General features: G+C 35.6%; 1 protein-coding gene across 4 annotated transcripts in view; it reads left to right on the forward strand.

Annotated features, from left to right (window-relative positions):
* The window catches only part of Sclt1 (sodium channel and clathrin linker 1), a 176388-nt gene that overhangs the window by 73521 nt on the left and 77485 nt on the right, over positions 1–25382 (forward strand). For all 4 annotated transcript variants that reach the window (XR_006855097.2, XM_046459634.2, XM_046459633.2 and 1 more), the window contains exon 9: positions 3364–3434. Coding sequence is in view for 3 of the 4 variants with exons in the window: in XM_046459634.2 (XP_046315590.1) it covers positions 3364–3434 (71 nt within the window). In the remaining variant the exon portion in view is untranslated. The remainder of the gene's footprint in view (positions 1–3363; positions 3435–25382) is intronic.

Consider the following 25382-nt stretch of genomic DNA (forward strand, 5'->3'; position numbering starts at 1 on the left):
GCATAAATCAAAGGCATTCCTGTATATCAGCGACAAATCCTCTGAAATGGAAATGAGGACAACCACTCCATTCAAAATATCTTCAAAAAAAATAAAATACTTGGGAATCAACCTAACAAAAGAGGTGAAAGACTTATACAATGAAAACTACAGAACCCTAAAGAGAGAAATAGAAGAAGATCTTAGAAGATGGAAAAATATACCCTGTTCATGGATAGGCAGAACTAACATCATCAAAATGGCGATATTACCAAAAGTTCTCTATAGGTTTAATGCAATGCCAATCAAAATCCCAACGGCATTTCTTGTAGAAATAGAGAAAGCAATCATGAAATTCATATGGAAAAATAAAAGACCCAGAATAGCAAAAACAATGCTAAGCAGGAAGTGTGAATCAGGCGGTATAGCGATACCAGACTTCAAACTATACTACAGAGCAATAGTAACAAAAACAGCATGGTACTGGTACCAAAACAGGCGGGTGGACCAATGGTACAGAATAGAGGACACAGAAACCAATCCACAAAACTACAACTATCTTATATTTGATAAAGGGGCTAAAAGCATGCAATGGAGGAAGGATAGCATCTTCAACAAATGGTGCTGGGAAAACTGGAAATCCATATGCAACAAAATGAAACTGAATCCCTTTCTCTCGCCATGCACAACAGTGAATTCAAATTGGATCAAGGAGCTTGATATCAAATCAGAGACACGCCGTCTGATAGAAGAAAAAGTTGGCTACGATCTACATTCGGTGGGGTCGGGCTCCAAATTCCTCAATAGGACACCCATAGCACAAAAGTTAATAACTAGAATCAACAAATGGGACTTACTCAAACTAAAAAGTTTTTTCTCAGCAAAAGAAACAATAAGAGAGGTAAATAGGGAGCCTACACCCTGGGAACAAATCTTTACTCCTCACACTTCAGATAGAGCCCTAATATCCAGAGTATACAAAGAACTCCAAAAATTAGACAATAAGAGAACAAACAACCCAATCAACAAATGGGCCAAGGACCTGAACAGACACTTCTCAGAGGAGGACATACAGTCAATCAACAAGTACATGAAAAAATGCTCAACATCTCTAGCTGTCAGAGAAATGCAAATCAAAACCACCCTAAGATACCATCTCACTCCAGTAAGATTGGCAGCCATTATGAAGTCAAACAACAACAAGTGCTGGCGAGGATGTGGGGAAAAGGGTACACTTGTACATTGCTGGTGGGACTGCAGATTGGTGCAGCCAATTTGGAAAGCAGTATGGAGATTTCTTGGAAAGCTGGGAATGGAGCCACCATTTGACCCAGCTATTCCCCTTCTTGGTCTATTCCCTAAAGACCTAAAAAGAGCATGCTACAGGGACACTGCTACATCGATGTTCATAGCAGCACAGTTCACAATAGCAAGACTGTGGAACCAACCTAGATGCCCTTCAATAGACGAATGGATAAAAAAAATGTGGCATTTATACACAATGGAGTATTACTCTGCATTAAAAAATGACAAAATCATAGAATTTACAGGGAAATGGATGGCATTAGAGCAGATTATGCTAAGTGAAGCTAGCCAATCCCTAAAAAACAAATGCCAAATATCTTCTTTGATATAAGGAGAGTAACTAAGATCAGAGTAGGGACGAAGAGCAGGAGAAGAAGATTAACATTTAACAGGGATGAGAGGTGGGAGGGAAAGGGAGAGAGAAGGGAAATTACATGGTAATGGAAGGAGACCCTCAGGGTTATACAGTGGAGGGGGTAGAGAGAGAGGAGGGGAGGGGAGGGGAGAGGTGGGGAGGGGAGGGGAGAGGTGGGGAGGGGGGAGTGTGGAGGATGGGAAAGGCAGCGGAGCACAACAGACACTAGTATGGCAATATGTAAATCAATGGATGTGTAACTGATGTGATTCTGCAATCTGTGTATGGGGTGAAGGTGGGAGTTCATAACCCACTTGAATCAAAGTGTGGAATATGATATGTCAAGAAATTTGTAATGTTTTGAACAACCCACAATAAAAAATTAAAAATAAAAAAAAAATAAGCATATGGCCACATACAAAAAAAAAAAAAAGAAAACTGTTTTACTCTAGTGGTAGTGAGTAAATCATTTTTAATTCTGATATAAATGTTAAAAGGCAAAAGTAGTACAAATATGTTAGAAGATACATAATACGAATAGATGTGAATTGTAACAAAAATAACAAATGTGGGAAAGAGAAGCTAAATTTAATGGTCTTTATATGCAATTGAAATTAGTTATCAGTTTAAAATGCATTAATATGAGGTACCCCCTCACCTCCAACCTCCCCACACATACAACCAGTAGTCCCAGCTGAATACAGCAGTGTTGTATTCAGCGCTGCCAGGTGGCCTGTGTAGTTTCATAAGAAAGAGAAAATAATCAGGATATTAACAGAAAGTATCAAAAAGGAAGATAATAATAAAAAAGACAAAAGAACTGTAAGATTAACTGAAAACAGCCAACAAAATGGCAGTATTAAATCCTTTCCTATCAATAACTAGTTTAAATGTAAATAGGTTAAACTCCTCAGTGAAAAGTGACCCAATGGATTAAAAAAAAAAATTATATGCTATGTACAAGAAATTCACATTATATTTAAGGACACACACATAGGCTGAAAAAAGAATACTTAGCCCATTTTAAAATCAAGTTGTTTGTTTTTTACTATTGAATTATAAAAGTTCCTAGAGTATTTTAGAGATTACTTCTTTGTTTGAGGTGCCATTTGCAGATATTTTTTCCCAGCCCACGGGTTGCCTTTTCAACCTACTTAGTATTTCCTTTGCTATACAGAAGCTTTTTATTTTGCTATAGTTTTTACTTGATCATTTTTGTTCTAAATCATGTTGTTTATTTAGGAGATAATACCAAATAACACCAGCAACGTAGTGGGGAAGAGAAGGAAGCTAATAAAGGACTTTGGAAATTGAGCGAGTTAACTCGGTGGCTGAAACTTAATACCACTAATGAAATCTGAAAGCCAGTGAAGAACACAGGCTCAGGTTTCCCACCCGTGGGCCAAGGGGACTTGGGTTACTGATACACCAATACCTTTAGTCATGTCAGGCGGAACGCTGGTTCTACATGTGTAGGCTTCACAGGTAGATGAGCAAAAGAGGACCAGGTTTCCAGATCAAGTGAAGACAGAAACGCAGATCAGGCTGTCTGAACCGAATCAGGTGTCCATTGAAGTAAAGATGAGGAAAGACAACTGATTCACCCTCAAAATACATAATCATTCTCATTTCATTTTTTTCTACTTATATGCCTTGTGGTTAATCTTTAAAAATAGTTCTTAAATGTTCTAATACTGATTGTCTTTCTTCTTTTCCTGTGACAGAGTAACCAACACTATCTGAAAGCATTATCCGAACAAAGTGTGGAAACTGAGCAACTCCGAACACAACTTAGGTATCTTCCAAACTGAATTTTGTTATTTTATTAGTATTACTTTTTTTTACAGGAGCTCGTGATACCATAATTTGCTTATGGGTTCTTTTTTTTCCTTTTATTAAGTATCTGTCAGTAGCTTCTTATATATCTGATCATGTGGGACAGGAAGAGACTAAAATCAAGATGGTTAGTCAGGAAATAATTATAGCATACACGTGAAGGGGTGTGATAACAGAAGAAAACTAGTTCCTTTAAGAAATTTACAGGGAAATGGATGGCATTAGAGCAGATTATGCTAAGTGAAGCTAGCCAATCCCTAAAAAACAAATGCCAAATGTCTTCTTTGATATAAGGAGAGTAACTAAGAACAGAGTAGGGACAAAGAGCAGGAGAAGAAGATTAACATTTAACAGGGATGAGAGGTGGGAGGGAAAGGGAGAGAGAAGGGAAATTGCACGGTAATGGAAGGAGACCCTCAGGGTTATACAGTGGAGGGGGTAGAGAGAGAGGAGGGGAGGGGAGGGGAGAGGTGGGAGGGGGGAGGGTGGAGGATGGGAAAGGCAGCGGAGCACAACAGACACTAGTATGGCAATTTGTAAATCAATGGATGTGTAACTGATGTGATTCTGCAATCTGTATACGGGGTGAAGGTGGGAGTTCATAACCCACTTGAATCAAAGTGTGGAATATGATATGTAAAGAAATTTGTAATGTTTTGAACAACCCACAATAAAAAATTTAAAAAAATAAAAAGAAAATATTTTTACACACAGAACACTACTTCCTGTCTTTCTGTGGACTCCTGTGCAGTTCCCACATCTGCTGTTTCTCTAGTAGGTAGTACCAAGGAGCACCACCAGTAGAGGAGTGGGGAGTGCGCCAGGGAAGGGAAGTAGAAGGCAGGCAGCACAGATGCTCCTTGACTTATGGTGGGTCGTGTCCCAATAAAACCACCTTAAGTTGAAAATGCTGTAAGTCAGTAATGCATTTAACGTACCAGCCTACCAACACCATAGCACACTACATTATAGAGAGCCCACTGTTAATCTTCCGTGATTACTTGGCTGACTTGGGGCTGTAGCTCTGTGCTGCCACCCAGCCTCGTAAGAGTACCAGACACCTGTCAATAGTCCCCAAAAGATGAAAATTCAAAGTACGGTTTCTAATGAATATGTCTCTGTTTCAGACCTTTATAATGTCAAGCCATCATAAATAGGGGCCATCTGTATGGGATTTTTTAAAATTGCACAATTTAGAGCCAGGCATGATGGCATATGCCTGTAATCCCAGTGGTATGAAAGGCTGAGGCAGGAGCATCGTGGGTTTAAAGCCAACCTCAACAATAGCAAGGTGCTAACCAACTCAGTGAGATCCTGCCTCTAAATAAAATACAAAACAGGGCTAGGGATGTGGCTCAGTGGTTGGGGGTCCCTGAGTTCAATCCCCAGGATCCCCCCCAATTATACAATTTAATACTGTTTGTATATTTAGTATTCATTTGTTTAATAATCATTGCATTTAATAGTTTTCACGGGCAAATCTCCAAATAACTAAAAAAATAATTTCACTTTCATTTCTCCTAGTCCTAATACTTAAAATTCAGAAGTACAATCATGTAAGATTTGTTCTTGAATATTCATTTGAAAATATCTTTAATGTTTTAATAATGTAATATAAATTATGGTTTGTTAAATAAACTATTTCATTATGGCTTTCAAAATACAAGCATGTGTTTTACCCCACAAAATAAGATATTTACTTTCTATTTCCCTAGACATTTTACTTGTGGCTTTTACATGATTCACTTTATTTCTCTAGCTGTTACTGATTTTGTAGCTTAAAATAACAATGGTTTATTTAATTACAAGATCTTACTGTCTTCAAGATGGAAATTGTTTTTTAAATTATGAAACCATGGATTGGAGTTGTGGCTCAGTTGTGGCTCAGAGCACTTGCCTAGCATGTGTGAGGCACAGGGTTTGATTCTCAGCACTGCATATAAATAAATGAATAAAATAAAGGTTTATCAATATCTAAAAAATTTTTTTTAAAAATTATGAAACCAGTATAAACTCTATTATTATAAAATACTCTAGATAGTAGATTATGTCAAATTACAATGTGATTCTCACATTAACTACCCAGAGTTAGTATGGATTCCACAGATTTAGGGCACAGTAGTCCCCATTAGGGTTACCCTCATTCAGATACCACCAGTTTGGGGACCTCCCAGGTCATCTCACTTCAAACCAACAGGCTGCAAATGTGGACATTTCCCTCATCTGCTCTGGCTCAGTAACTCTCTGGAATGACTCACAGGACTTAGAACAGCATTATACTTATGATTACATTTTAATTATAAAGGATATAAACTGGGCCCACCCAAAGAAGACAACTATAGGGTAAGATTTGAGAAGGTCCCCAATGTAGAACTTCCATGTCCTATGCTTATGGAAGCAAGATGTGTCATCCTACTAGCACCACGATGTGACAGTGTGTTCACCAAACAGGAAGTTCACCCACGCCTCTGTGTTCAGAATTTTCACTAAAGTTTATTACATGCATATCACTGATTAGATCATTAATCGCATTATTGAATCAGTTCTGTAGCCCCACTCCCCTCCCTGGAGATCAGGAGGTTGGATCTCAAAGCCCTAACCCTCTGTTCCTGTGGTCAGTTTTGCCACCACAACCAGTCTGGTTCTGGGGGCCTGCCACAAGTTATCCCATTAGCATGAACATAGATATGGTCAGCACAAATAACAAAAATAATTCTGATGCTCAGGAAATACCAGGGATCTAGAATCTGGGACAAAAACAAGATACACTGTTATACAACTATGATATAACACAAAAAGAAATAAAAATCTCATGATTTTATTATTTAAAATAACTTGTTAACTTTTTAAGTTTAGGTTTGTGTGTGTACTTAAATATTTAGTAAAAGGGTAATATAAACACTGTTGAATAGCCTTTTTCACTTATTGATATATGAGGATCATATTAGTATTATCATTCTTTTTTTAGTGCTGGATATAATGTTATCATTCTTAATGTTATATAGTATAATATTAAATGAATGTGCTATATTTATTTCTTGAATTCTTATTTTCTATCCACTGATATTTCTGTATCATTCTTAGAATAACTTTTGAAGCTGTCTGTTCTATTCTATTCTATTAATATTTAGGATTAGTACAGCACTAGAATATTAAGTAAATGATAAACAACCCAAAATTAGTCTTGGTTATTATTTTAATGCTACTGTTAAATAATATTTTGATTACTAATATTTATAAAGTGAAACCTATTTAGGACATTTAAAATAAAGGTCATCTTGGTTGAATGTTTTGTTATAATTTTTTTAAACTTCCTTTCAAAATGGCTGTATAGTAAAAATACTAATGTTAAAGCAAAAACTGACAAATACAAGGCAGTGGACATAATCCTTGTAAAGATTTCAACTCCATGTCATTGATAAATAAAATAAACAGAAAACAATTAAGAATAGAATGTGATCAACAAATTGATCTAATAGGCATCTCTAGAACATTGAATTCATTCATTTACTCAATAATTATTTAGCAAGCATTGACTATGTACAGGGTTTGATCTTGATACCTGGGTACATCAATTTATAATAAATACCTTTCTCTTTTTGAAACTTACTTTTAGCAGGAGCAGGCAAACAATGAACAAATACAGTGTTCAAGTAAAATAAGCTAAAAGGCCAAAGGAATACGGAAAACAAATAAAAGATCAGGGTGGGGTTACTGGAGTGCTAGGATAATGGTGGGGTGGCATTTTAAAGATTTGGAGTAGTCCTTACTGAGAGGTTGTGATTGATTTGAACAAAGATGTGACGATGTTGATAAACCAGATTTATAACATAGGGACAGGGTTCCAAGTAAAGACAAAGCCGTTGCAAAGGCAGGATTGAACAGCAAGGAAGAACAGGAAGGAAGTGAGCTCTCTCCGCTATCTGTTGCTGATTAACAAACCATTTTAAACTGTTATGACTCAACACATTGATTTATTTAGAATATTATTTTGGGGACCATCAGAGCAGATTTTCTTGTCTGAGCCTACTCAGCCGAGATCTACTGAATTTGTCTGTGTGTCTCCAGCTATCTTCTAGCAGGATGGTCAGATAGTCAATAGTGATGGTCAGTCTGTCTGCAATTGGCAGATTTCCCCGAGGTCGTGAGAAAAGTCCTTCTTTTCTTGGCATGACAAGGTTCTCAAGAAAAGCAGGAGAACAAATCACAATATGTAAATACTTCTCAAGGCTCTCTTGAATTATGTTTGTTAATACCACATAGCAAAGAAGGTCACCTGACTAACCAATTTAAAGGATGGGCAAGTAGATCCCCCTCTCGATAGGAGGATTTTCAGTGTCGTATTGAAAAGTTGGGAATGTGGAGAAGTAAAATTTGTGGCCACTTGTACAGTCTTTCCTGGTATACCTGGAACAGAGTGAGCAAGGAGAATAACAAAAGATGAAGTCACACAGGTTGTGAAGAGAGGGCACAAGATGATATGGAGCCCTGTAGGCCATTATAAGGACTTTGGGTTTTGCTGTGGAAAAATAAGAGTGGTTTTTAATAGGAGGGTTGACAGATCTTCTATTTTGGTAAGATATCACTCTGGCTGCCGTTTTGAAAGTAGACTGTAGAAAGGTAAAATTGATAACAAGAGGAGCAATGAGAAGGCTGTTGCAGTAACCCAGGCAAAAGATCCTATTGACCAGGAGGACCCTGAGGGAGGTTAGTGGGAAATGTGATTGGTTTTTATGTTTTTTAGTGTTTTGTATTAAAGATTCAAGAAGTTTCTTTGATAATTTGTCTGGAGGCATCAGGGACAGATAAAGAGGACTCCAAGATTTTCTCTTGAGCAACTGGAAAAATGATAATGCCATGGACTGGGAAGTCTGCAGGGGCCAAATTGGTGAGGTGGGGGTGGTGTTTGGGCAAGAGTGAGTTTTCAGTGACTGTTGGAGATTCCAGTGAATATATCCAGTGAGCAAGTAAGTCGTTCAAGTAAACATTTCAGACTGGAGATATGGATTTTTGACGATGAACATAAGAATAGTGTTTAAAGCCATAAATCTAGAATGGATCATCTAGGGTATAAATATGATAAAGAGAACTCTGACTTAAAAATACTTAATATTGAGAAGGGAAAAGAGTAGGAATCAGCAAAAGAAGCTGAGGAAAAAACAGTGAGTTAGGAGGAAAAGTAGGAAGTACAGTGTCCTAACAGCCAAGGGAAGGAGGAAGGAGTGGCCATCAATTAAATCAAGCCGGTGATAGAGGGATGAGGTCTACGCACTGACCACGGAGGTTAGCAACATGGAGGTTATAGCAGCATTCCAGGCAAACTACTACAAACACAGTGACGAAAAATAATAGAAAAGTATGCACCCAGACTACCTTCTAATTCTGAAGACTACAAATGTGAAATCGAGGCAGCAGCATCGAGTCATGGGAAGGTTCTTCCTGAGGAGCACCTGGCTGGAGCTTGCAGCATTTCCTTGACACTGCAGCCAGGTGCTCCCGGGGGGAAACTTTCCGTGCCTCGCCAGCTTTCTGAGGCCCCGGCCTTCCTTGGCTCATGGCAGCACAGCACCTATCTCTGCCAGTTTTCCTTCACGCGAGCTTATTTTCTGTGTCTCTTTGTGTGTCTTCTCTTCTTGTGAGGACACTAGTCATTGTTTTAGAACCCACTTACATCCAAAATGATCCTTAACTTAATCATATCCCCAAATAAGCTTTTTCTGTATTTCCAAATAAGCTTTAGGTCAACATGTATTTGGGCTAGTTGTAGAAGGCACTATTCAACTCAATACAGAGGTCACTGTGATTTTGACAAGGACACTTTAGAACCCGCTTCCCTTTTAATCATATCTCCAAATAAACTTTCTCTGTATTTCCAAATAAGTTTTTAGGTCAACATGTATTTGGGCCACATGGAGAGGGTACTATTCAACTCAGTACAGAGGTCACTGTAATTTTGACAAGGACACTTTAGAACCCACTTCCCTTTTATATCCCTACAAAACATTTTTTTAAAAAATGATCTCATTCTGGACTGTAAACATAATTCTTAACAATTTTTGAAGGACGGAATTAACATAAACCACAGTTTCTTATGACAATACTAGTAAGTTATAAATCAATAACAGAAAAAAAATGTAGATAATTACCATATGTTTGGAAATCAAAAGCACATTTGTGCACAAGCTTAATATTATTCCTGTGTTCAATGAATTTCCAGTCAAAAACAGTAGGATTTCTGTAGAATTTGGAAAGCTGATTTTAAAATTTATATAGTTATGTAAAAGGTTAAAAATAGACAAGATACTTTTCAAGAGGAATAATAAGTTAGGGGGACTTCCAAAGCCAAATATCAAGACTTAATATAAAGCAAAAGGAATACAGTTTTGTTGGCGTAAGGATGGACAAACTGGACAGACTTGGAGAGGCCAGAAGCAGAACCACACTGATAGGAACTGTAGCAGTTCCCAAACGTGGCTTCGGTCCTCCTGTCTACCTCTATCTACAACCTTTGCAAGATGACTTTTATGGCATTAAGAGGTATCATGGTTAGGAGAAGTACTTAATTTTCTGACAGGATGTTTAGGCAAGATACCAACCTAAGGAATATGTGAATAACATTTTGCTTATACATGGTCTGAGTAGAACGAGCAACAATACCCATCAACTAAAGAAGGAAGATACAATTTAAGTAGAATTTTAATTATAGTACAGAATTTTATTTAAGAAACTGTGGGCATACCAGATATGCTGGGGTATGCTGGGCATGGTGATACATGCCTGTAATCCCAGGAGCTTGGCAGACTGAGGCAGGAGGATCACAAGTTTGAGGTCAGTCTCAGCAGGTTAGTAGTATCAAAATTAAAAAAAAAAAATTAAAAATAGGGGGGCTGTGGCTATGGCTCAGCGGTAGCACACTTGCCTGGCATGTGTGAGGCACTGGGTTCGATTCTCAGCACCACATAAAATAAAGGACTATCAACAACTAAAAATATATATATATATAGTAAGGGCTTGGGATGTAGCTTCCTGGCAGAGTGCACCTGGATTCAGTCCCCAGTAACAAACCAAAACAAAACAACAGTGGGAAGGAAGGTGGAGCAGTACTTTTTCCTATTCCTTCTGGGAAGTACAACTAAAAACCTTGGAATCAAGACTAAAAGATGGAGAAAGAACAACAACACAAAAAGGTCAGGAAAGTACCTCAGGAGCCAAGGCATGATGCCTATTTTGTTTTTCTTTTTTGCCTCCTATACATAAGACTTGGAACTGAAGAAACTAGAACTCTGGCAATACCAAGTGCAGACCAAATAAAAGCTCCCCCAGAGACCTGCTCTCTCAAGCCAAAGGCTGGAGAGGGGCAACCTAGCATGACAAGTTTTAGAAAATAACTGTCCACAGCAGCCAGATGATACAGGAGCAAACTGTGGACCCACCTATATACCCATGTCAGCGGAGGCGTAGTTGGGAGGCCGAAACAAGGCCACCTCCTTTCCCTCTAAAAGAACAGAGTCACAGGAAGTCAGTCAAAACAGGCTTAAGTAATATTCAGTCTCATAACACTAAAAATACTTAAGTTTCTACTAAAAATTATTCATCTCTTAACGATTCAAGAATAACTCAACTTGAATGAAAAAGATAATCTATTAGAACCAACTCCTAGATGACAGATACTAGAACTATTTGACAAAGATTTTTTAACAGCCATAATGAAAATGTATCAGTGAGCAGTTATAAACAAGTTAAAACAAATGGAAAAAATAGAAATTCCCAACGAAGAAATGAAAAATATTGACAAAGAAATAGAAGATATGCCAAAGAACTAAATAGAAAATGTAGAACTCCCGTACGTGGGTAAGAAAATTTAATTCTTTAATGAGAATGTATTTTCAAATCCTTATGATTGAAATCAGTGTAATCATCTAGTGTTTTCAAATGTGCAGTTATGTCAGTTATGTATGTGTAGAGAGGCAGGTTTGATAATGTAATCCTAACCAGGATCCTTGTGTAGAGGAATAAAATGCAAGTTATTTCTAAGTGTGAGTTTTGCAAATATAATGAAATATAAAGTACATGTAGAAGGTTGGTATATAACAGCATTGGCATTGTAAATCAGTAGGGAAAGAATAATGTTAGGAATGGTTGTTATTGATGAGAAAAATTGATAAAATCTTGCCTTTCACATTTTGTATTTATTTGATTTTGTGGAATAAATACCTAAATGTGAGAAGCAAAACTTCACAGATTTTATTTTTAAATATCCAAGAATCTTTCTTTAACATTTTGCTAGAGAAGTATTTATTTTAAAGACAAAACAAAAAACTTTTTAATTATGTTTATTTTTGAACCAGTCCATATAAACATAAAGTTTATACATATTAATGAAGTAACATGGTGTTTTTTGTTTCAATGTAGGTATACATTGCATATAGGAAAATATTTCTCTTTTTTTTAATTTTTTTTAGTTGTAGGTGGACACAGTACTTTTATTTTTACTTATTTATTTTTATGTGGTGCTGAGGATCAAACCCAGTGCCTCACACATGCAGGGCAAGCACTCTACCACTGAGCTACAACCCCAGCCCAGGAAAGTATGTCTTAATACAATTTAAATACAAGTCAAAGAGGAAAAGATTGATGTATTTGACTATGTTAAAATGTAAAAGTTGTTACAAAGAATAGTATCAATCAAATGAAAAGGCAAACCACAGTCTGATAGAAGACATTCATAATGCACATAACTGACAACAGAATAGTATTGTGGACATATTAAGCAGCAGTAAAAATAAATAAAAACACATAGAACATTGAGCAGAGAAAGTGAGCAAACATTTCAAAAATCACAGCAGTCAGGAAAATGCAAGTTGAAACAATGTGATACAGGTTGAGTGTCCCTCATCCATACTGCATGGCACTAGAAGTATTACAGATTTGGGATTTCTTTTCAAATTTTGTAAAATTTGCATATGTATTATGAGATATTTTGGGGTTGGACCCCAGGTCTAAACAAAAAACTCACTTGTTTCATATAGACTTTAATCCCCATAGCCTGAAGGTAATTCATATAGTACTTTTAGTTCACTTGCATTTTTACTGTGGCCTGTCACATGAAGCCAGGTGTGAAATCTCCCATTTGTGGTATCATGTTAGTGCTCAGGTTCAGATTTTGGAGCATTTCAAATGTCAGACTTTTGGATTAGGGATATTTAACATGTAACTCTTCATATTCAACAATCAGTATCAAAAATATAAAATAGAGTGTAAAAACACAGTGCAAAAGACTATATAGTATGATATGATTTATATAGATTTCAAATGGCTTAAACAATTATGTGTATTGATTATGGATATATATTTTAACAATATATATAGAGAGATTTATTTTCAATATATATATAGTAAAAGAATGCAATGTGTATTTTGTGTATACTTGTATCTATAAAAGAAAAAAATAAAAACATTTCCAGAAATTATGTACCACAACTTCAAGCTAGTCATTGTCTCTGCAGAATGACGCTATCTGTAGAAGCGGGAAATTGAAGGCAGCCTAGGTATTCATCACTAAAGGAATGGTTAAGAAAGTGTAATAATATCTCTTTGGAAAAAAATTATTTAGAAACAAGTGTTCATGTGTAAAAATATAGTTATGTCAACATAAAAAGTAATTTTATATGTGGAGATATATGTCTCATAAAAACACGTATGTAACATGTGTTTTACCCAGGCATGTAATATAGGCAAGGATATTACCATATATTTAATGGGAATTTAACAAATGGAGAGAAATTTGAGAGGATTATAAAATAAGAATAAACGATAATAGTCTTTTATAGCTAATAATGATAATGGGTCATGGAATTGTGTAATCAACTCAATTCCACATTTGAGGCACAGAAAAGAATGGAAGGAAAAACAAAGACACAAGACTTGTGGCACATCTAGGCTAAATCAGAATGTAGAGATCCTAAAAGTAAGATAGTAAGAAAAGTGGCTCATAAAAACTTGTAATCATGTAATGATAATGGAAATAGAAAATAAAAATGCATATGAAAGGTTCTGTACAGGAAAATGGGTGGAACTTTGGTGCTATTAGGCTTAAGGTCAAGGGAAAATATCCTGGAATTTTGTTGCAAGACAGAAACTTAATGATCATCTAATTTAACTCCACTGTTAAATTATAAAATAATATTTAAAATAATTATAAAATAAGTGAAACTGAACCAAAAGCTGAGAAGCTCTCTTGTCCAGGGCTCATGGAAGAGTCAGATTAGAACCCACATCTTTTAACTGCTAATCTAGAGAGCTTCTAAGCCTGGCTCTCTGACAGTATTCACAGCAATAAGTAAGTCAAGAATGAGAGTGGACTGGGGAAGAGAGAACGGATATGTTGATTTTTGACATCTGTGTGGAAGATTCCTTTGGCTTGTAGATCCTTAGACTAAAGATTACAAATTGAAATAAAATAAACTGAGATTGATAAAGCTATTTGGGGTTTTCTAAAACCTAGAAGGTCTCAGTGTTGAGTTGTCCATGAGCAACTTTGCCATAATATTTACTGGCAGCGTTCCATAGCTTAACATTAAGCAGTTCATAGTTGTATACATAAAACTATGCTTGCTTTTCCTGCCACAGATTTGAAGGAACAGAAGGATAAGCAGATGCTTCTTTTAGGGAAAAGGGTGTTGCTTTCAAGTTTGACAGATTCTGAATGATGGGCATATTGACATTACCAGAATTTAGGTTTTGAGATGCTCTATATCACCATGCCAAGAATAACTAAATTAGAACTCTTTAAACACAAGTTTTTACTTACTGAAACATATTAGTTTCATTTGTTGCCTGATAATGTGTAAAAAATTAAAATCCTATGAATCTCTAATTGAAGCTTTTGTGATTTTCCTTTTGAGAGTATTTAGTGATAACCTGTCAGTAGATAAAACTCTTCAGCCTATTTTCTTAAGAACCTTCATTAACCTGATCCTCCCCGGCTTCCATTTATGTATAAACTGCTCACTTTGCTATTTCTCTGGGAAGATCTTTTGCTTCCTTCCTTTTTGCCTTTTATCCTTAGTCTTTTTAAATCTGGCCAAAGCTTGCCTTCTTCATGAAGACGTATCTCATTCATTTTTAGCAGATACTCACTCTTCTCTTCTTTTGGATCTACTCAGTGCTTAGTCATTTAAATTGAGATTGAACTGCTGGTTCTCTTTAGATCCCTTTTCGGTCTGTATATTTGTTTACAACATATATCCAGCAGAGTTGTGAAATGATTATTTTCCAAGTCATACGTACTCAAAATTTTACTTTGCCTTGTAAATTCTTTAAAGGAAAGGATCGTCATTTGTGTATATCTTTTAACACTAACTTGTAAAGAATGTGTCTTAAAGGTAGACTAAAGTATTTGCATAGGGGTGCATATTAATTTCTTATTCAAATGTTGGTTAAAAATAACTTTGCCACTGAGGAGTGGTCTTCTTAGTAATGGACATAGATACTGTCTTCATTTAAAGAATATGTAACTTGTCAATCAATTTATAATTTCTGAGAACTTAAAAATATATTTGTGCCCTCTGAGGATAGAAAAGAGTCTTTAATAAGTTTCTGTATGGGTGTGACATGATAGCCAAATTAACTTGCCCCATTTCATTTCATGCACACTTTTGTGACTTAGAAAGTCTCTGTGAGGGTGAGATCTCATTAAATTTTTTTAGCTTAGAGTTCTTTAGGTTAATGAGATCTCATTCACCCAGGTGGCTCTGAGGCACTTGAAATACACAGATTCTAAATGGAGCTTATTATCATATTTTCTGAATCTTTTCTTTGTATTTGTGAATGACACCATCAAATTCCTGATTCAAAAAACTAGGAAGGATCATAACTTCTATTTTCCAATTCTACCATATAACTGTCTCTCAGACCCTTCATTTTTCCATCACTGTATTGTTTCTGCCTTTGCTCAGTCCATCCCATCAGAGCTGCTACAGTACCTTCCAAATTGACGCCCTTCAACTATACAAGAATGTGTGACCACTTAATTTGATTTCTAAAATTGTGCACTTGAAAAAAATCACTTTTAATTAATAGAAGCTTCTCACAATAAATTAAAAAATTCTCATTGTGGATCCAGCATTTAAGCTATGTACTTTTAGATTTGTTTCTGTTATCAGTCATCTCAAAGTTTCAATGAGTGATAGAGGCATTTAATTTTCTTTATGTTTAGTGTTCTCTGTATGTAAATTCAAAGTAAAATCCAAGAAGTATTTTAAATTGAGAGTGAAATGACTTACAAGTAAGCTATTGTATTGAAGAGCAGACATGCTGATATGATAGGATTACAGTTCTTGGTATCACTCTGTTATACTGAATGCAAGAGGTAAATTGTATACATCCAAGTTTATATATACTCATGGTATTCATTTTAAAATCTTTTTTACAAAGATTTAGCTCTTTGTTTTTCACTAAAATGTTTCATATGCCAATAATTTTTATATACATCTTAAGGTATTTATACCAGGTAATAGTTTATTGAGACAACAGATTTTTCTCAGATGTTTCATGTTTCAACTTGAATAATATTGTGTCTTCTATTATAAAAATGCCATGGAAATCTGGAATTCATGGATCACTAGTTTTGATTCATAGTGTCTTTGGAAACTGTCCCATCTGAGCAATGGCCCTGAGCAGATGTGCTTAGTCATAGAATTGCCAGACAGTTCCTTATGTGTTGGCAGCTAGTTTTCTGAGCATAGAAAACAGGTTTTAAGATGAGAGAAATGGGGCTTTGCTGTCATTTTCCTATCTCTTCACACTGTTTTACTTTTATGTTATGTGAGATACTTGTATCACCTCTTATTCAAAAATTGTGTCTTTCTTAATCTTTAAAGGGCAGAAAAGAATTTTTTTATTTTTACTTCTTGAACAGATTGGTCAAGCACGGGGTCTTAGCTCCATTCAACTATAACTAATTAATATTAAGATTTCTTGTTTGGGGGCTGCTGTTGTAGCTCAGCTCTAGAGCACTCTCCTGGCATGTGTGAGGCACTGGCTTCAATTCTCAGCACCACATAAAAATAAATAAATAAAATAAAGGTATTTTGTCCATCTGTTCTTGTTCAGAGGTTTGGCAAAAATAAAACAAATTCATGACACCATTGTTCAGAATGCGTGTCTCTAATAGTAGATTACCATTTTATTTCAAAAACTATTTTTAACTAATATTTGTAACTTCTTTTGCAAATACTGTGCATCTGTATGCCTTCCTAAAACTGTGCTATTATGTGATAGAAAGTATAAAGTGTGTGAGCTTTGACTTTAGCTCTGTTTGTTTGTTTGTTTGTTTGTTTCCTTAGGCTGCCATTGTCTTAGTCCATTTTGGCTGCTGTGACAAAATGCCATAGACTGGTAGGCCATAAAGGACAGAAACTTGTTTCTTTACAGTTCTGAGGAGTCCAGGATGAAGACCCTGACAGACGCAGTGTTAGTGAGGGTCTGTTTCTTGATACACAGGAGTACCTTTTTGCTGTGTCTTTACATAATGGAAGGGAGGCATACAAACCCCCTAGGGCCTCCTTTATAAGGTCATTAGTCTCATATTTGAGGACTCTGCAGGACCCTAACCCTAACCCTAATTACCTCCCAAAAGGCCTCACCTCCTCCTACCATCACATTTACCACTGCTATCATTAGATTGATGACAGTGGTCAGGATATAGTTCAGATAGGGGCTCAATGGACAACACTTAGTAAAGGTCACATACTGATCATTAACTCTGGAGTGCCTGAAATACAGTTCAAACAAACAAAATACTGATAGACTGAATGAATGACCACCACTTTGAAATAACATGTCCAGACTCTATTCACAGTACCTGGTATATTATAATCATTCAATAAAAATATGTTCAAAGAATGAATGTAGAAAATTCCTAAAATTCCATTTTTGTAAAATCTATGTTCTCTCTCCAAGTATTGGTGACATCATTACAGTTTGGACCTTCCCTGACTCTTGCTTGGTAACTATATTGGTTAGACAGACAAAACTATCATTCTAACCCCCCTTTTTTTTCATAATGTCAGTTTTAAGTTTGTAACGTGCATCACTGATTCCATTATTTGAGCAGTTTCCCATTTGCCTTTAAATTAAAATAGGTAACTTATCCATGAAGGCCATTGGCCTTGTTGTCCCCTTGACCTTCACAGAGGTGGCCCTATCTTCCCTAGGTATGCCCCACCCCTACCCGCTTTTCTGCCTTCTTCTTGCACTCATCTCCCTCCTTTCCAAAGATTTCTTTTGGTCTCTCCTTGGGAGATACATAATTCCTCTGCCAGTTTTTAATTTTAAATACCTCCTACTTCAGTATTCTCTCAGCTAAATGCAGATGTACTACCTACTTTAAGCCCACACTTTATTTTAATCTCTCGAGTTGCTTGAAGCATGCTTTATGGGCCTCCTAAAGGTTACTGAATCTCACCCATCTTTGTGTGATTTGAACCTTTGTGTGTTTTGCCACAGTGTCTCAAATGTCGCAGACACACGGTTAACATGTTTTAAGCATGTTCATCACATAAAAGATTTGAATTGTCTGCTTGTTAGTGAATACAAATTAATATTTTGTCCACTTTGCCACATGACACTAAAATATTGTAATCATTATTTACACAAAGAGTAACATGTCAATTATGTAATTATTTTGTAAATTCCAAGATAATGCCTATATGAAAGAACCACCTGTTCTGGATAACAGAGATGACCAGACTTTCTGGATGAACAAGTTTCAAGGAGAGCCTGTGCAGAGATAGTTACAAAATGCCTGTGCACATGTAGTGTCAAAGGTACATTTCCAGTCACAGAGAGTAGAGAGAAACTACCACTAGTCATATTAGACAAGTCTAATTGTGAATTACCTTTAAGTGTATGATTTTAATTAATTAAATTGTGTATACCTTGTGTGCAGATAAACTGCTTAAAGACTGAAGAGTTCCTGTTTTTAAAAGTTTTTAATAGTTCAGTATATAGATCATTCATATCCATTGTTTAGGGTTTTTGTTTTTGTTTTTGTTTTGTACCAGGGATTGAACTCAGGGTCACTCGACCACTGAGCAACATCTTTAGCCCTTTTTTGTATTTTATTTAGAGACAGAGTCTCACTGAGTTGCTTAGCACCTCTCCATTGCTGAGCCTGGCTTTGAACTCACAATCCTCCTTCCTTAGCCTCCGGAGCTGCTGGAATTACAGGCATGTGCCACCAAGCCAACCATTGCTTAGTTTCTTCATAAGTCTCTATCAAATAGGTTTAACCATTAGACTACCAGTGAAGATTGGTAAAGGGAAAAAATGAAAATAAAATTTTTCAGTTTGACTAATAAGTCAGTTACCTAAAGACCTACTGATTTTAAAAGTTTTAGAACTTTGTCTAAAAATATGTTTAAGAATTTTCTAAAGTCTTTAAATATAAATGATTGACTTCATTACACTCTGTAATTTCAGGAGGAAATCTTTGAGAATATATAGCAAATCAATAAAAACTGTTTTTTTTCAAATTAACTTATTTATTTTTTATTCTAATCTGTTATATATGACAGAAGAATGTATTCTAATTCATATTACACATATAAAGCACAATATTTAGTATCCCTGGTTGTATACAAAGTATGTTCACACCATTTGTGTCTTTATACATGTATTAGGATAATCATGTCCATCTCATTACCACCATCTTTTCTACCTCCATCCCTCTCCCTTCTCCTTCCACCGCTTTGCCCTATCTAGAGTTCATCTAACCTTCCCATGCTCCCCCTCCCAATTCCACTACGAATCAGCCTCCTTATATCAGAGAAAACATCTGGTTTTTTGGGATTGGCTAATTTCACTTAGCATTATATTTTCTAACTTCATCCATTCCTGCAAATGCTATGATTTTATTCTCTTTTATTGCTGAGTAATATTCCATTGTGTGTGTGTATGTGTGTGTGTGTATACACATACATACACACACCACATTTTCTTTATCCATTCATCTACTAAAGGGCATCTCGGTTGGTTACACAGTTTAGCTATTGTGAATTGTGCTGCTATAAACATTGATGTGACTCTGTCCCTGTAGTATGCTGTTTTTAAGTCCTTTGGGTATAGACCGAGGAGAGGGATAGCTGGGTCAAATGGTGGTTCCATTCCCAGTTTTCCAAGGAATTTCCATACTGCTTTCCATATTGGCTGCACCAACTTGCAGTCCCACCAACAATGTGTGAGTGTGCCTTTTTCCACGCATTCTTGTCAACACTTTTTATTGTTTGTGTTCTTAATAGTTGCCATTCTGACTGGAGCAAGACGAAATCTTAGAGAAATTTCTCTAATTGCTAGAGATGTTGAACATTTTTTCATATATTTGTTGATTGATTGTATATCCTATTCTGAGAAGTATCTGTTCAGTTCCTAGACCCATTTATTGATTAGGTTATTTGGTTGTTTTGGTTTTTTGTTTGTTTGTTTGTTTGTTTTTGGTGTCAAGGTTTTTGAGTGCTTTATATACCCTAGAAATCCGTGCTCTATCTGACGTGCTTGTGGGAAAGATTTGCTCCCATTCTATAGGCCCTCTATTCACCTCACTGATTGTTTCTTCTGCTGAAAAGGAGCTTTTTAGTTTGAATCCATCTCATTTATTGATTCTTGGTTTTAATTCTTGCACCAAAGGACTCTTATTAAGGAAGTTGGGGCCTACTCTGACACGATGGAGATTTGGGCCTACTTTTTCTTCCATTAGGCACAAGGTCTCTGGTTTAATTGTAGGTCCTTGATCCACTTTGAGTTTTGTGCATGATGAAAGAGGTTTAATTTCATTTTGTTACATATGGATTTCCAGTTTTCCCAGCACCATTTGTTGAAGAGGCTTCTTTTCTTTAATGTATGTTTTTGGTGCCTTTGTCTAATATGAGAGAACTGTAATTATGTGGGTTTGTCTCTGTGTCCTCTATTCTGTACCATTGGTCTACAGGTCTATTTTGGTGTCAATACCATGCTGGTTTTGTTACTGTTGCTCTGTAGTATAGTTTAAGGTCTGGAATAGTGATGCCACCAGCTTCACTCTTCTTTCTAAGGACATCTTTGGCTATTTTGGATCTCTTATTTTTCCAGACGAATTTCATGATTGCTTTTTCCATTTCTATGAGGAATGTTATTGGGATTTTGAATGGGATTGCATTGAATCTGTATAGTGTTTTGGGTAATATAGTAATTTAGTAATATTAATTAGTAATATAATATATATTAATTAATATTAATTAGTAATATATAATATAGTAATATTCTGCCTACCCAAGAACAAGGTAGATCTTTTCATCTTCTAAAGTCTTCTTTAATTTCTTTCTTTAGCATTCCGTAATTTTTATTGTAGAGGTCTTTCGCTTCTTTTGTTAAGTTGATTTCCAAGTATTTTATTTGTTTGTTTGTTTTTTGTTTTTAGGCTATTGTAAATGGGGTGGTTTTCCTAGTTTCTCTTTCTGAGGATTTGTCACTTATCTTCAAAAATGCCTTTGATTTATGGGTGTTGATTTTGTATCCTGCTACTTTGCTGAATTTTCTTATTAGTTCTACAAGATTTCTGGTGGTATTTTTTGGGTCTTCTAGGTGTAGAATCATATTGTCAGCAAATAGTGATAATTTGAGTTCTTCTTTTCCTATCTGTATCCCTTTAATTTCTTTTTTCTGTCTAATTGCACTGGCTAAAGTTTTAAGAACTATGTTAAATAGAAGTGGTAAAAGAGGGCATCCCTGTCTCATTCCAGGTTTTGGAGGGAATGCTTTCACTTTTTCTCCATTTAAAATGATGTTGGCCTGGGGCTTAGCATAGATAGCTTTTATGATGTTGAGATATGTTCCTGATATCCCTAGTTTTTCTAGTGTTTTGAACATGACTGGGTGCTGTATTTTGTCAGACGTTTTCTCTGCATCTGTTGAGATGATCATATGATTTTTATCTTTGAGTCTATTGATGTGATTAATTACATTTATTGATTTCCGTATATTGAACCAACCTTGCGTCCCTGGGATGAACCCCACTTGATCTTGGCGCACTATCTTTTTGATATGTTTTTGTATTCAATTTGCCAGAATTCTATTGAGAATTTTTATATCTATGTTCATAAAAGACATTGGTCTGAAGTCTTCTTTCTTTGCTGTGTCTTTGGTTTTGTACTCAGGGTGATATTGGCCCCATATGTGTTTGGAAGCGTTCCCTCTTTTTCTATTTTATGACATAATTTGAGGAATATTGGTGTTAGTTCTTCTTTAAAGGTCTGTGAGCTTATCTGGGCATTTATCTGGTCCTGGGCTTTTCTTGGATTGTAGGCTTCTGATGGCGTCCTCTATTTCCTTGCTTGAAATTGATCTGTATAAATTGTGTATATCATCCTGATTTATTTTGGGCATGACTTTAGAAATTTTTCGATGCCTTCTATATTTTCTATTTTATTGAAGTACAAGTTTTCAACATAATTCCTAATTATCTTTTGTATTTCTGTAGTGTCCATCGTGATGTTTCCTTTTTCATCACAAATGTTAGTAATTTGAGTTTTCTCTCTTCTTCTCTTCATTAGCATGGCTAATGGTTTGTCAATTTTATTTTATTTTTCAAATACCAACTTTTTGTTTTGTCAATTTTTTCAATTGTTTCTTTTGTTTCAATTTTATTTATTTCAGCTCTAATTTTAATTATTTCCTATCTTCTACTGTTTGGGGGGTTGATTTGTTCTTCTTTTTCTAGGACTTTGAGATGTAATGTTAGGTCATTTATTTGTTGACTTTTTCTTCTTTGAAGGAATGAACTCCATGCCGTGAACATTCCTCTTAGTATTGCCTTATAGTGTTCCAGAGATTTCTATATGTTGTGTCAGTGTTCTCATTTACCTTTAAGAAATTTTTAATGTCCTTGATATCTTTTGCAGCCCATTGTTCATTCAATAGCATATTATTTAGTCTCCAGATGTTGTAGTAGCTTCTGTTTTTTATCATTGATTTCTAATTTCATTCCATTGTGATCTGATAGAATGCAGGGTAGTATCTATACTTTTTTGTATTTGCTAAAAGTTGCTTAGTAGCATAATATATGGTCTATTTTAGAGAAGGATCCATGTGCTGCTGAGAAGAAAGTGTATTCACTCATTGAAGGATGAAATATTCTACATATGTCAGTTAAGTCTAAGTTATTAATTGTATTATTGTTCTGTAGTTTTTTTGTTTAGCTTTTGTTTGGAAGATCTATCCAGCGGTGAAAGAGGTGTGTTAAAGTCACCCAAAATTATTGTGTTTTGGTCTATTTGACTCTTAAACTTAGAAGAGTTTGATTGATGAACATAGATGCTCCATTGTTTGGGGAATATATATTTATAACTGTTATGTCTTGTTGGTATATGGTTCCCTTAAGCAGTTCGAAATATCCATCTTTATCCCTTTTGATTAACTTTGGCTTGAAGTCTACTTTATTTGATATGAGGATGGAAACCCCTGCTTATTTACGCAGAATATGTGAATGGTATATTTTATCCAAGCCTTTCACCTTCAGTCTGTGGATGTCTTTTCCTATGAGTCTCTTGAAAGCAGCATATTGTTGGTTTTTTTTTTTTTTTAAATCCAATCTACCAGCCTACGTCTTTTGATTGGTGAGTTTAGGCCATTAACATTCAGGGTTATTATTGAGACATGATTTGTATTTCTGGTCATTTTTGTTTATTTTTGATATTTAACTTGACTTGTTTTCTTCTTTGGTTAGCTTTTCCTTTATTGTTGTTCTTCCCTTTGCGGATTTTCATTGTTGTTTTTCATTTCTTCCTTGAATATTTTGTTAGAATGTTCTGTAGTATAGGCTTTCTTGCTATAAAGTTGTTTTAGCTTTTGTTTATCACGTAAGGTTTTTATTTCATCATCAAATCTGAAGCTTAATTTTGCTGGATATAAGATTCTTGGTTGGCATCCATTATCTTTTAGAGCTTGGTATATGTTGTTCCATGATCTCCTGGCTTTGAGGGTCTGGGTTGAAAAATCTGCTGAGATAGGAATTGGTCTTCCCTTATACATAATCTGATTTTTCTCTCTTATGGGCTTTAAAATTCTATCCTCATTCTGTATGCTAGGCATTTTCATTATAATGTGCCTTGGCGTAGATCTGTTGTAATTTTGTACATTTGGTGTCCTATAGGCCACTTGTATTTGATTTTCCAATTCATTCTTCAGGCTTGGGAAATTTTCTGATATTATTTCATTGAAGAGATTGTGCATTCCTTTGGTTCGAATCTTTGAACCTTCCTCTATCCCAATAAATCTTAAATTTGGTCTTTTGATGGTATCCCATAATTCTTGGATATTCTCTTCATGGTTTCTTACTATCTTCACTGTGAGGTCAACTTTATTTTCAAAATTGTATATTTTGTCTTCATTATCTGATGTCCAATCTTCCAAGTGATCTACTCTGTTGATGATGCTTTCTATTGAGTTTTTTTTTTTAATTTGGCTTATTGTTTCTTTCATTTCAAGTGTTTCTGTTTGTTTGTTTTTTTCAGAATCTCTCTTTCCTGAAGTAATCACTTGCAAGCTGTATTTACTTTCTTAACTCTTTGTTGGTGTGATTGATGGTTGCCTGATTTGTTCTCTTATCTCTTTGTTGGAGTGGTTGATTTTTGCCTGTATCTGCTTACTTAGGTCATTCTTTATTTCCCAGATCATTTTAGTTATGTATATTCTGAACTCTTTCTCTGACATTTTACCTACGGCACTATCAATGGATTCTATTGTTACAGTATCTTAGATTGTTTGGGGCACTTTCCTCCCTTGTTTTGTCATGATGTCTGTGTGTCTTCCTCTCTTGCAGTGTAGATCCGAGGTATTTCAGCCTCTGCCCTATTGTCTTACAGTGTGTCTACAGGTTACCAATATCTCACCTTTAAGAGGGAGATCAGTATTACAGCACTCAGTGTACCAAACGTGCAGCCATAAATCAGTTAGCTTCTATTTTTACATTTACAGGTTTGTCACTATAATCAGAAATGATGAGTTTGGTTATCTACTACCTTATAGTCTATAGGTTTGCGTAATGGTTTACAGTTTCTAATGGTAGAAGGGGATCTAGGGGGTTGGCTGAGATGTTTATGAGGTAAGATGTGAGAATATGGAAGTATTAGATAATGTGACTAGTGAGAAGGTAATCATAAGAAGTTGGCTGTTAGTAGGAGAAACAAGAGAGAGGCATCCCCATGCAAGACTCCCTGTTACCTCATCAACAGGATAATTGTTAACACCAGTAGTAGAGATAACTTCTGGTGCAGGCAGGCCCACAAGGACCTTGGTGATGTCTTACCAGGTCTTTATTGTCCCTTGTTAGAAGCAGTGATATCCCAGTTTCATGGCGGCAGCAGCCTCAAGCCTATATGTACCCTTATGTTGGGCTGTGGAGTCACGCTTTGGTGAATAAGGAACCCCAGCGTGTGGTATAGGCACGGGGCGGGCCTATCTTGCCACGGGGCAATGAAAATTGGGTTTTATTTCTCTTAGAATCTTACCATTTTTAATTATGTGAAAATATATTATAAACATTTATAGGATTTCCTTGATAGAATTTAGGAACACAGAAAAAAAAAACGGTAAATTTATCTTAAAATAGGCTCATTGTGTTTGATGTTGTCTCAAAAATATATTGATAATTAAAGTATTTTGATTTCTGTCCAAGTGGATGCTGTAATTAAATCTATAATTAATCTTTCCTTTATGCTATACTTGATTATACTTTGCTTAGCAGAGCAAAATTTTGTTTTTTAAAGATTTAATTCAATTCTCTTTACTATTTTAAGTATTAAAAAATTACATTAATGAAAATCCCAGTAATTTAAAATGGATTAATAAGGAAGCATACCCCCAAATGAAATAA

Source organism: Marmota monax, unplaced genomic scaffold (assembly GCF_021218885.2).
Source record: "Marmota monax isolate L192 unplaced genomic scaffold, Marmota_monax_Labrador192_F-V1.1 WCK01_AAM20220418_F8-fsc00039, whole genome shotgun sequence".
NCBI lineage: Eukaryota > Metazoa > Chordata > Mammalia > Rodentia > Sciuridae > Marmota > Marmota monax.